Source organism: Melospiza georgiana, chromosome 19 (assembly GCF_028018845.1).
Source record: "Melospiza georgiana isolate bMelGeo1 chromosome 19, bMelGeo1.pri, whole genome shotgun sequence".
In the NCBI taxonomy this organism is placed as follows: domain Eukaryota; kingdom Metazoa; phylum Chordata; class Aves; order Passeriformes; family Passerellidae; genus Melospiza; species Melospiza georgiana.
This window is the reverse complement of record NC_080448.1, coordinates 8,380,850-8,393,661: the sequence shown is the minus strand read 5'-3', so window position 1 is coordinate 8,393,661 and position 12,812 is coordinate 8,380,850. Positions and strand designations below refer to the sequence as shown.

Genomic DNA, 12,812 nt, shown 5'->3' with positions numbered 1-12,812 from the left:
CAAATTTTCAGGATCATAATTTATTGCACAACACAACCTTTATATCCACGTTTTCTTCTATGTGTTTTAAATAAAAAACATACAGATTATATATTACCTGAACTGAAAAGTCAAGAGTACTAAGAAATAATACACCGCAGTACTCACAGTATTGAACATCACACATCAACATCATTATTAACAAAACACATTTGGAGAGAATTCCAAACCCTGATCATTAGCATCCAGGCTGGATTTTCAAAGGCATTACGGGTTACAATGCATAGACACATACAATTTATAATTCAGCAAAACAAAATCCATTTAGAAAAGTCACAGTGAAAGTGGAGGTAAACTTATCCTAAGCTCGTGTAAGTAAAATGAACTATGAACTGCTGTTCTGGAAAGTGATTTCCAGTTAGAGAATTATATACAGGAGATAGAATTATCCTCTGAAATCTGCTTATTTGCAGAAAGATAATCAAAGACTGGAGGGATTTTTTTTTTTGTCATAGCCCAAAATTTAGAACTATCTTGGGTTCTCTGTGCAGTGTGTGAAAACCTAAAAATCTTCAGGGCTCAGTAATGCCAACCACAACTTAAAGCCAGTGGGGTCTATAAATTGTCCAGGGTAAAATGAAGCTACAAAACCTTTAATTACATCAGTAATTAGCTTTTTAATTAATCCAGTGGAATGCAATATACAAATATTTCCTTTTTCTTTCTCTTTAAGATTATTTTGAAGCCACTTCAAGGGGGTTGGGGTTTTCTGTACTTCACAAAACAATAAGATTTTCAGACTTTTCTCCCTTTTAGTTTTGGGCTGAATTCAGTAGTTGAAATTTGGGATGTGGTTGCTGATGTCAGAAGTACAAAAAGACCTTCCAAAGAAAATATGATTCTGCAGTGGCTGCCTCTTCCAGCATGGAAAGGAATTTCCTACTGCTTTAGAGTGAAGAATATCTGAATATGAAGCTTGAATTTTGTTTTTCCTCCGCTGACACCAAGAAGGGTCAAGAAGAAGGATAAAATTAAGATTTAATTGTCTGAAAAAGGTGAGGTGAAGGAAGCACTTGTCGTCTAATATCATCTGACTTTAAGTCTAAAATAAAGTTGAATATCACAGAATGTAAAAAGAGTCAGTAATAAAATAATATACATTAAATATTCCTCTTACTGCTGCTAATAGGAACATACAGACAGGGTTTTCTCATTTACCAAAAGCCTTTGCAAATAACCTGATTCTAAAGAGCTTTTTTTTTTTTTGTAGATATTGTAAACATTTAAAATTTCTAAGGCTAAAAACAGGCACAAGTCTTCCATGAACAGTTATTATTCCTAAAAGCATTAAGGAATATATTCCAGATCTGCTATTCCTTTTGATAACAACAGAAATAATTGAAGTACAACATTATAATTCACAACGTAGATTCTTAATTAAAAAAGAAATACAGCTTAACCCTGACAACAATTAATTATATATAAGGAATATTCCTTTTTTTTAAAATTATCTAGTACATCAAAATGACATTTCCAGATCTTTGTGTTGGGTGTGACTAAAACTTTATAAAGCTGAAGGAGGAACTAAAACATTTCTAAGAGGGTAAAACTGAAATGTCAGCTTTAGTAGCACCCCAGATTCCCAAAAATGCAGGAAAAATCTGCAATTCCATCCTGAAGCCACGTGGTTGGTGGCACCTTTGAGCAGATGTTCAGCCACTCCCCTCCATCCTTTGCATGAGGTGATTTTGTTTTGTGCCTCGTTAAGGTACCTGAGCCAACAGTCTGAGTTCAGGCTGGTTTGTCAAGGTTCCAGAGGTTTTCCCAACCCCTGCCAGCAGGCTGATCCCAAGGAATGTGAGCAGCAAGGCAACTGCCGAGAACATTTGTCCTGTAAGTGCCACCACAACTCACCACCAGGTGATCTTGAAAGAACATTTGTCCTTTAAAAGTCCTTTCACCTCTTATTGTGCCACCACACTCACCACAAGACAATGTTGGAAGAACATTTGTCCTTTAGGAGTCCTCTCACCCCTCAGTGCCACCACAACTCATCACCAGATGATCTTGAAAGAACATTTGTCCTCTAGGAGTCCTTTCACCCTTTTTAAGTGCCACCACACTCACCACCACATGATATTGAAAGAACATTTGTCCTTTAGGAGTTCTCTCACCCCTCAGTGTCACCACACTCACCCCAAGGCGATGGTGAAAGAACATTTGTCCTTTAGGAGCCCTCAGTGCCAGCACAACTCACCACCAATGATCTTGAAAGAACATTTTGTCCTCTAGAAGTCCTTTCACCCCTCAGTGCTACCACACTCACCACAAGGTGATGGTGAAAGAACATTTGTCCTCTGGAAGTCCTGTCACCCCTCAGTGCCACCACAACTCGCCACCAATGATCTTGAAAGAACATTTATCCTCTAGAAGTCCTTTCACTCCTTGATGTGTCACCACACTCACCACAAGGTGATCTTGAAAGAACATTTGTCCTTTAGGAGCCCTCAGTGCCACCACACTCACCACAAGGCGATGGTGAAAGAACATTTGTCCTCTAGAAGTCCTCTCACCCCTCTTTGCCACCACAACCCACCACCAGGCGACTTAGAAAGAACATTTATCCTCTCGAAGTCCTCTCACCCCTCGATGTGCCACCACCAGGTGACCCTGAAAGCACATCTGTCCTGTGGCAGTCCCCTGACCCTTCTCTGTGCCCCCAGTCACCACCAGGTGATCTTGAACTCGTAGATGGGGCGCTTGCAGTAGTAGTGGTTGATGAGGTGCTTGTCGCAGACGCCGATGCACTGGTGCTCCACGGTGATGCCACGCGCCGACAGGTCGCTGACGATGCAGTGCAGGAGGTCGTAGACGTCGGCCACGGCCTCCCAGGGCCCGAAGGACACGTCCACCTCGCAGTGGTGCTCAAAGAGCTTGGCCTCGCTCTCGCTGCGCTCGAAGCGCAGGGAGTTGAAGTGGGGGCACTCGTAGGGAGTGATGGGCATCTCCTCCTTGAACACGCACACCTTGAGCTTGGCAAACCTGGCCTTCCTCTGCATGGCCCGCAGCTTGGCGATCTCGATGATCCGCTCCAGGTGGTCTGCAAAGGACGTGGGTGGAGGGTCCCGAGGAAGGGCAAGGGAAAGAGATCAAAAGCAATTATTTCATAATTGAAACATTTCACTGCAGCTGTTCTCAGCAGCATATCAGCAGCATGTAGCAAAGTGTAGAATAATGAAATCAATCTCTTTATCTGCTGAGCTTGGTGGCCTTATTTTATTTAAAAAATATATAAATTCATATATAATTACACAATCATTCTATTCTATTCTATTCTATTCTATTCTATTCTATTCTATTCTATTCTATTCTATTCTATTCTATTCTAATGTGTACATGTAATAATTATAAATAATAAAAAATATAATATTATATATTGTATAATATATATAATAAAATATAGAATAATCAAATCAATCTCGGTTATCTGGTGAGCTTGGTGGCATTATTATATAAAATAATTGTAAGTTAATGTATTATATTATCATATATAAAATATATATTAAATTATATACATTATACAATTATATAAAATCTAGAATAATGAAATCAATCTTGGTTATCTGGTGAGCTTGGTGGCATTATTATATTAAAAATATATAAATTAATATATTATATAATCATATATAAAATATATATTAAATTATATACATTATATAATTATATAAAATCTACAATAACTAAATAAATCTCAGTTATCTGGTGAGCTTGGTGGCCTTATTAGATTAAAAAAAATCATTAAAAAATATATAAATATATATACTATATAAAAATATATATTATATATAATATATAATATATATAATATATATATTATATATTATATATTATATATTATATATTATATATTATATATTATATATTATAAATTATATATTATATATTATATATATAACATATATATTAAATTGTATACATTATATAAATATATAAAATCTAGAATAATCAAATCACTCTCGGTTATCTGGTGAGCCTGGTGGCCTTATTATATAATATATATATATAAATATATAATTATATAATAATGTATATTATATAATTATATAATGTATAGAATAATCAAATAGACCTCAGTTATCTGGTGAGCTTGATGGCCTTATTGCATGGCCAAGTTATCTGGCCTCACTACAAGGCCAAGTTTATTCACTTGCAAGTCCTGACAGAACAAATGCAGACAAACCCTCTCATTTGATAACATTTCAGCCTAACCTCGCTCCCTTCTAAGCACACAAATCCACACCCTGGGATGCAGCAGGATGTGGAGACCTCAAAGATCCAAACAGCATAAAAAATACAGAATAAACTTCCCAGCAGCAATGGGCTCAGTGTGGGAGCTGAGAGCAGACTGAAAGCAGAGGTTTAACACTGCAACCCCACTAGAAGAAACAGTCAGTGCTACTTTGTTTATTTACCTTTGTAATATGGCATTAGGCCCAGGAAAGCTTGTCTAACTTTTTCTCCTTTAAGAGGCTGGATATCCTCTAGATTGTCTAGCAAGGGTCCTATGGAATAATACTGAGCTTCCTTGTACACTGACCTCACTCGCTCTCGGGGGGGCAGCTCACCCGACCGTAGGAAGTTTAGTATGTCTCTAAAACAAAGAGCAAAAATATCATTAACAAACACATTTCTGCCAAAACTGCTGCAGGTGGGAAAGGACAGGAAATGCTGGATATTCACTGTTTGCTCCATTGAGACAGTAACTGAGATAAATGAGCCATATTCCCAACATTTGTTTGTAAAACCGTTTGCCACGTTCAGCTTTCCAAGACATTATTTCACATTTTGCCTCAGCTGATGTCAAAACTCATTTGAAGAAATATCAGTGGATTTTAAACCAAACATTCATTGTGGAGGAAACCATTTATTACACAGAAGAGGCCAGAGTGTTTCATGGGAAAGAAATTGTGGTCACTGCATTTCAAATTTAGGTCTGGGACAAAATAAACTTCTGCATTTTCCCAGAGAATCATTTTCATGGACATTTTATTCCACACAGATGCAGCTGAATGGATGGGACATCTGCAAAGGAGGTTTCTCATCACAGATCATCAAGAATCAGAATTTTTAAAAAAGAGAGAGAACATTTCCTCGTAGTTCTGAAACACTGTTCAGCAACAGGATCTTTTGACAGAGAGAAAAATCACTTTATAAGTATTAATCAACAAAACCCTTATCAAATAAACAAAAAAATCACTTTATAAGTGTTAACCAAGAAAATCTTATCAACTTAAAAAGCATTACTACAATCTTAGAATGACAACAAATACAGCACCTGCTAACCTGGCTCTCTGTTCCAGCTGTATTTTCAATGAGGTTTATAACATCACAAATTAATTGGTTTTCCAACAATTGCCTCATGTAAAGACAGAATTATTTTAAAGTAAACACAGTGGTTTAATCTACCTCTGTCCCAGATTATGGTACAACCCAAAAGTGTTTTGAAAATAATTCAAAGCTCCTCTGTTGAAGGCAATAAGGAAATGTCTATAAAGGAGCAACAAGAAATTTGGAATAAATTGCAATGTGTTCTTTGGGCAAAGACCTGAATCCAGGAACACTGATCACCTTTCTTAGCAATCCCACCCCAGCTCAAACACAGCATTAGTAATCATGGTTAGTTTAATTAAAAATAAAATTAAAGCTGAGCAGGAAGGAAGGAATCCTGGAGGTGAAGAAATATGGCACTAGCAACAAAAATAATTTAGAAAAAGAAATTCTTTAAAGGCTTGTGCTTTATTTTAGCAGTTATATCCCATTTAAAGATTGAAAACATCATATTTACAACTGTGTAAAAATCCTAGATTAATTCCTTCCATTCCCTCTTCCTTACAGATACTGAATATCAATTAAAACCCAGTGTTGTGCAAGAAGTTTCCTATTTCCAAACCCTTCTTTAAACCATCCAAACAACTTGATACCTTGAAAGGAGATACTCTAGGGGAGACAGTGCACAAATTCAAGGAGATACTCTAGGGGAGACAATGCATAAATCCAAAGCATTTCTTGTGTTTCTTTTCCCATTGCACAACCAACAAAGAATTTTTAACTGCAGTTACTCCTGTGATGCTTTGAAGGTGTGCAATGTTAAATGCTGCATTTCAAGATAAAGAGCTGTTAAAAACAAGTTTAAAAGGTTACATTTAAAGGGAGGTGGAAACCTAAAGTTGGTTACATTTTACTGACCAATAAGAAAAATTAAGGTATGGATACTGAGAAATGGACATTTAGGTCAGTGTATGAGGTAACACTTGGGGGGTTGATCCCTGGCCTCTGATTAATCATTTGATGTCCTGGACAGAAAGTTCTAGATGGAGGGGATGGGATGCTGAGTTACATTTAAAGGGAGGTGGAAACCTAAAGCAGATAACATTTACTGATCAATAAGATAAATTAAGGGATGGATACTGGGAAATGGACATTTAGGTCAGTGTATGGGGTACCACTTGGGGGGTTGATCCCTGGCCTCTGGCCAATCACTTCATGTCCTGGACAGAAAGTTCTAGATGGAGGGGATGGGATGCTGAGTGACTGACAGAGAGCCACGGTGAGGATTTGAGGATGATCTCAGCAAAGGAAAGGGATTACACAGGTAAAGGGAGGGGGTACAATCTGGGGTAAACCATTTGGGAAAACTACTGGGATACAAAACCAAACTATCCCAAAGTATTACAAAGTATAAAAGCACAGCACATACCCAAAGTAGGTGCCATCCCTGTCGATGAAGTACCTGCCCTCAGCATCTGTGGGGATGTAGTGCCTGCCACTGAACATGGCTGCCAGCATGGTGTCCTCGTACCTGCGCAGCGTGGACAGTCTGGTGGTGAAGAACATCCCCCCCACGTTCAGTGGGACAACTTCTGGGAACTGCAAAAGCAACCAGGACATCAGAGAGGAGCTGCCAAAGGACACTTGCAGTTTGTCAATGTGCGGTTCCTGCCCCACTGCCACGGATCAGGGAGCTCTGAGGGGTGAAAATTTGGATGTTTGGCTGCTGGGAGGAATCAGTGAGTGGTTTAATTGTAGCTGGGAATCTGAAACAGCAGAAATCACTCAGCTGGAATAGCAGATATTTGAGATATTAATGCCTCCTCTTGGCTCTTTTGGGGAAAGGAAACAAAACAAAACCTCTTTCCCAGTCTTACACAGAGAGGGAAAAAAAAAAAGGGAAGAAATCTCAGGTCAACCTTGGGACTTGCACTCTGCTGGTCCTTTACACAACTAGACTATACTATACACTGCAAAAAAAAAAAAAAAAATTTGCATTTGTTTACATCAGGCCTAAATCTTACTATCACATCCCAGGCTGCCTTAAGGACCAGAATAAACACTTAACTGCATGTCTCCCCATCCAAACCTGGATGGAATTTGTAAGTAAAGCTGCCGAGCTACTCAAATACATTCAAGAGACTGAGTTTTATTCAAATCCTGAATTCCTCAGCACCTGAGCAGTCTGTGCTGCCGCGATCATGCCCGTCTCAGGTGAGCTCTTACCTGCTGGGGCAGCAGAGGTAGCGCTTGTCCTGCCTGGGTGGCGGTGGGAGTGGCCGGCTCTTGGAAATCATCCTCTGCATCCGAGCTCGACATGGCATCATCCGGGGTGGCACTCGCTTTGCTCTGCCCCGTGACTACCACCATCCCTCTGGCTCTGGGGAGCAGCTCTGCTGGGTAGGAGGCCGTGGCACTGCTGAAGGGAGACCCAAATTAATCTAACCCGGATTACCCCGATGGCTGCGCGCTCCCCGCAGCGGCCGCGTCACCCCGAGCGCTCCCACAGCAGCAGGGGCGTTCTTGCCGGGAGGAGGAGGAGCAGGGATGAGCAGCGATGAGCAGGGAGGAGCAGGGAGGAGCAGGGATGCCGGGACCCCCGGAGAGGCTGCGGGCACAGCTGCTGCGAGGCCCTCCAGCCGCCGAGCCGCTGGCAGGGGCTGGAAGAGCCCGGCATCCATTGGCTGCGCGGTGCAGGGAGCGATTGGCTCCGGCGCGGCTTTGCAGGAAAATGTCATTTGCTGCGAGGATTTGGGTGGCCGCTGTCCCAGCCTGTCCCTCGCCAGGGGCGGGATGCAGGAACCCGGCCCTGCCAGGGGCGGGATGCGGGGACGCGTCCGTGCCACATTGGCGACGCCCGGCTCGTCTGTCACCTTCAGACGGGCACGGGGAGGGCTCTGGAATTCCCTGGGAATGAATGGGAAAAGCGGGATTGCTCTGCAGCCGGGGACAGCAGGCGCTCCCCTGCCCGCTGCATCACAGCACAGCACACACGGGGTGTGCGACACGAATATTGAACTCTCACAGCACACACGGGGTGTGAGACACGAATATTGAACTCTCACAGCACACACGGGATGTGAAACACGATTATTGAACTACGGGATGTGAGACACAAATATTGAGCTCTCACAGCACACATGCGTGTGAGACACGAATATTGAGCTCTCACAGCACACACGGGATGTGAGACACGATTATTTAACTACGGGATGTAAGACACAAATATTGAACTCTCACAGCACACACGGGGTGTGAGACACGAATATTGAACTCTCCTTAGCACGCTGCTAATTATCATCTCAATTTAACACTTTGAGGCTTCTCAGCCCATCCTCAGCAGGAGAATGGGATGCACGGACAGACTGCACCACAAAAATAATAACTGCAAGGGAAGCCCGCTGCTCTCCTTACACTGCATTATGTAAAATCCCTGCTGTCCAGCAGCATCGCTGCTCCCTAACAAAGACATTCCACCACCAGAGGCTTTCTCCACCTCCAAAGCTTCTCTCAAATCAGTATAAAATACAGAAAGAGGAGGATTATTTGTACAAGCACATCTGGCACATTTATTTATTAACTTAAGGATGCTTCCCTTCAAAATCAGGAAGAAAAAATGACATAAAATTTTTTAAAACCTGCCTTAATAATGGTGCTAACAGTCATTGTGCACACTGTTAGATCTCAGCTCTTAAAGGAAATATTGAGCTCAGAGGGAACCCAGACAGAGCTGGGATGCTCCTGAACAAAACAGGAACTTCATGGAGAAAGCATCATCTCCACATCTCCTGAAAATCTCCACATTCTGTGGGGGTGTCCACAAAATCTGGAGATGAATCCTAGATCCTGTTTAACACCCTAATAAACACAGAGAAGTAGCTACTGTGAAGTTCCAAACATCATTAAGAGGGTTGGCTCAGCTCAGAGAGAGATTTAATTTCTCTTTTCTCTACAGTTCAGAATCATTTTTCCACCCCAGCCCAATGCACAGGCAGATAAATAAGGATGGAAGAGCTTCTGAAGGGCCACACCCTATTAACAATTTTAATATTTGTCCTAAAAGAACGTTTATTCTGACATCATCAGTTATCCAAACAACTCAACTATGCCTCACAGATAAAGAATAGACTCAATATAAATTAAAGATTCTTTTGCTAGGGATTCCTTTAAGGAAGTAAACAAATTATCAGCCAGAAAAACTTACAGATCAGCATTTATAAGATGCACAGTCAAAAATTGAGGGTGAGCATGTATTTACTGTGAAAGTATTATTTATAAAGCTGCCACTTGACACCAGTGCTTTGGCTGCTATTTCTAGTTCTCTTTAGAGTACTCAAAAGAACAAAAGATTGATCAAAAATGTGTTCTTGGTCTGCATTTTTCAAGGATGTCCCATAGATTTCACTAAATGGAGTTTAGTGTGAATAAACATTGACTCCATTAACTATGTCAGCAGTATTGACCACAGAATGGGTTTTGGGGTAAGTTCATCCATTTGGCACTGCACCAAAAAGGTCTCTTTCCTAAAAGAGCTAGAGGAAAAGAGAAGAGAAAGAGATTTTTCTCCCTCTTTCATAATCTTCAATATGACACTAAGGTTTAAAAAAAAGCCATGAGACAGCATGAATTATGTGGTGCTCAGGATACCAACCTTCTGTGTCATTGGAACATCCACACAGAACAACCCCTCAATAAAGAGGTTTAGGCCATGATGAGAGCAGGATTTGGAGAACCAGGAGTGGCAATAAAAAGATCAATGAGTGACCAGCTGAACCTGTTTTCTGATGTTCATTAAAAGGTGAGTGAAGTCTCTCTCTGGGCTGGCTTCACCTGTTCACCCAGGGAGCAGTGAAACAGAGCTGTGCTGACAGGAGCAGAGTCCTCCTGAAAGAAAACCACAAGTTAATCACATTTCATGAAGAAAACACATCCACCTGAACCCCACAACAGTTTGGGTTGAACTGGACCTTAAGGATCCTCCAATTCCACCCCCCTGCCATGTCCACAGACCAGGCTGCTCCAAGCCCCATCCAAACCCGGGCTGATCCTTTTCTTTGCACTCAAAGCACCTGCAATAATTATTTTAAACTATGTGCAGAAGTATTCCCTTGTTAAGTCTCTCATTAAATTTACAGAATTTATTTATTTAAACTAAGCAAATGCCTCCATTTCACTTTCAAATACATCTAGGTCTAGATCAACAGAAAACACCACCAATAAATAAAATTATCATTGAATCAAATATCACATCAGCATCATCCAACTCTACCAGAAATGCTTCCTTCCAGTCCTTCACCTGCCATTTAAAAGCAGGGATTGCTTCCTGGAGCTTTGCTGGGGACAGCTCAGTAAATGAGCTGGCCCTGCCAGTTTGCCTTCATTCCCCAGAGAATGACAGCAACCTTTGAACTGGGCTTGATGCTGAGTTTTATAAGAGCTTTTCAAGGCTCTGCTGCTCTCTCAACTTCTCCATATTGGTTTAAACAACTTTTTCTTAAATACCTTCTGAGGTTGCACCAGTGTTGGCAAAGTTACAAACCCAAAAAAAGTTACATACCAACAAAAAAATGACATTGGTTATACAGTCAAAGCGTTTTCTAGCAAGGTTCTGATCAACATCACAGGAGTCTCACACAAACTCCTGTCCAAAGGTAACTCTTTGGAATGTGCTTTTATGAGAAGTTAGAAGGCTCCCCCTTTTAGAGAGAAACTGGGGTAAATGAGACCTGATTTAGGAAAGTCTGCATCACCAACTTCAAGAGACACAGATGATTGTAAGGTTTGTGTGAACACAGAGGGAAAAGACACAACATCCAGTAAATTCCAATGAATCTGTGTCAAAGAAACATCCTGGAAGAGGGGCAATAAACTGGACTGTAAAATCCCATCATCATAGTCACAAACACCACAGAGTATGATGAAAGGGCTGTGTAACTCAACTTTACTGCTGAGAGCAAAGACAGCTGTAGGGATGGGCAGAATGGGAGTGTCCATCCCAGTGATACTGCAGGACAGCAGGGACACCTGGCTGGGGGCTGGAGTGACCATGGTGAAGGACAGAGGGGCTGCACTCACGGGTGCTGGCACTGCCCCTCGTGGAATCCCAGAGATCTCAGGATACCGGGGCTGGCACTGCCCCTCAAGGAATCCCACAGCTTTGAGGACACCGGGGCTGGCACTGCCCCTCACGGAATGCCGCAGCTACAGGACACCGGGGCTGGCACTGCTCCTCATGGAATCCCAAAGCTTTGAGAACACCGGGGGTGCCCTCGCTGGTGCTGGGCACTGCCACTGCCCCTCACAGAATCCCACAGCAATGAGGACACCGGGGCTGCCACTGCCCCTCATGGAATCCCAGAACTCTCAGGTCATTGGGTCTGCCCTCGCTGCCACTGCCACTGCCCCTCACAGAATCCCAGAGCTCTCAGGACAGCAGGGCTGGCACTGCCCCTCGTGGAATCCCGCAGCTTTGAGAACACCGGGGCTGCTCTCACTGGTGCTGGCACTGCCCCTCACGGAATCCCGCAGCTCTCAGAGCTCGGAGCCGCCTGACAGCTGTAGGAGCACAGGCATCACCACAGGGGCAGCACAAACCAGGCGGCGGGCACGCCAACACTCAGGCAAATAACCAATAATTCATTCATAACTAATTAAAAATTAACTCTCATAATGCCAGGGGGACACAGCCTGACCGGCAGCACCGCTCGCGAGGGGCTGCCCCGGCCGCGGTCCCTCCGCTCCCCTCAGCCCTGCAGCCCCGCGGCCTCCCCGGCGCTCCCTCACCTGCCGCGGGTCGGTAGCGGAGCCCCGCCGGGGATGGACGCAGGCGATGAGGGAGGGCTGAGGGCAGCGGGGCCGGCTGTCCCCGCCCGCGCTCACCTGCTGCCCGCCCGCGGCCGCCGCTCCGCTCCGCTCCGGCCCGGGGGAGCGGCCGCGCCCCCGCGTCACGTACGGGCCCATCCGGGTCCCGGCGGGAGGAGCCGCCCCGGCGGCGGCACCGGGGCGATCCCGGGCGGCTCCGGGGAAGCGCCGGGAATGAACGGGGGAAGGAGCGGGGTTCGGAGCGGCCTCGGGAGCGGCGGGGCCGCGCTGCCCTCAGGCGGCACCAGGAGCACGGGGATCGCCCGCCCTTCCTCACGGCACTGCGGGGTTGTCAACACGAGAAATGGAGAAACGGAGGAAAAGCAAAACTCTGTCACATCCACAATGCGAGGAAATATAAATGTTTTGGCACCAACTCCTCTCCAAACCAGTGGGGAAGGCTGAAACCGCCTTCACCGCTCTGAACCAGCGAGGGGAGCAGAAACTGAGCCACAACGACCATCCCAAAAATAACTCATGGAATAATCATGTTCCACGTTGTATCCTAAAGATCGAAACCTTAGGGTTCAACTCACAGCAGCTTTCCCCCAGCAGAGCATCTCTGAACAAAATTGCTGTTAAGGAAAAAAATTCAAGAGTCTAAAATTACCTACTTCTACTTGCAGCAAACAAATCTCGCATTA

General features: G+C 43.6%; 1 protein-coding gene across 4 annotated transcripts; it reads right to left on the bottom strand.

Annotated features, from left to right (window-relative positions):
* Positions 1-4: 4 nt before the first annotated feature.
* Positions 5-12,175, bottom strand: KCTD7 (potassium channel tetramerization domain containing 7). 4 transcript variants are annotated; one of them, XR_009115394.1, is made up of 7 exons: positions 12,091-12,175; positions 9,959-10,191; positions 7,534-7,726; positions 6,737-6,906; positions 4,452-4,630; positions 2,012-3,079; positions 5-1,940 (listed from the first exon to the last, which is right to left on the bottom strand). XR_009115394.1 is itself a non-coding variant. In XM_058037497.1 (6 exons), the coding sequence occupies exons 3-6, from the start codon at positions 7,675-7,677 to the stop codon at positions 2,703-2,705; spliced, it is 870 nt and encodes a 289-aa protein (XP_057893480.1). In that variant the 5' UTR covers positions 7,678-7,726; positions 9,959-10,191; positions 12,091-12,175; the 3' UTR covers positions 5-2,702. The 4 variants fall into 4 exon arrangements, 2 of the variants coding, with proteins under 2 accessions (XP_057893480.1, XP_057893481.1); XR_009115395.1 differs by having other exon boundaries at positions 5-1,888; positions 2,031-3,079; XM_058037497.1 differs by having other exon boundaries at positions 5-3,079.
* Between the last annotated feature and the right edge of the window lie 637 nt (positions 12,176-12,812).

Bases quoted from the DNA above. Each gene is read 5' to 3' on its own strand.
- KCTD7 (XM_058037497.1), bottom strand. From the start codon at position 7,677: ATGGTGGTAGTCACGGGGCAGAGCAAAGCGAGTGCCACCCCGGATGAT. The intron at 6,907-7,533 runs GTAAGAGCTCAC...TTGCTTTTGCAG, and splicing joins TACCTCTGCTGCCCCAGCAG to TTCCCAGAAGTTGTCCCACT. The intron at 3,080-4,451 runs GTAAATAAACAA...CGTCCTTTGCAG, and splicing joins CCTAATGCCATATTACAAAG to ACCACCTGGAGCGGATCATC.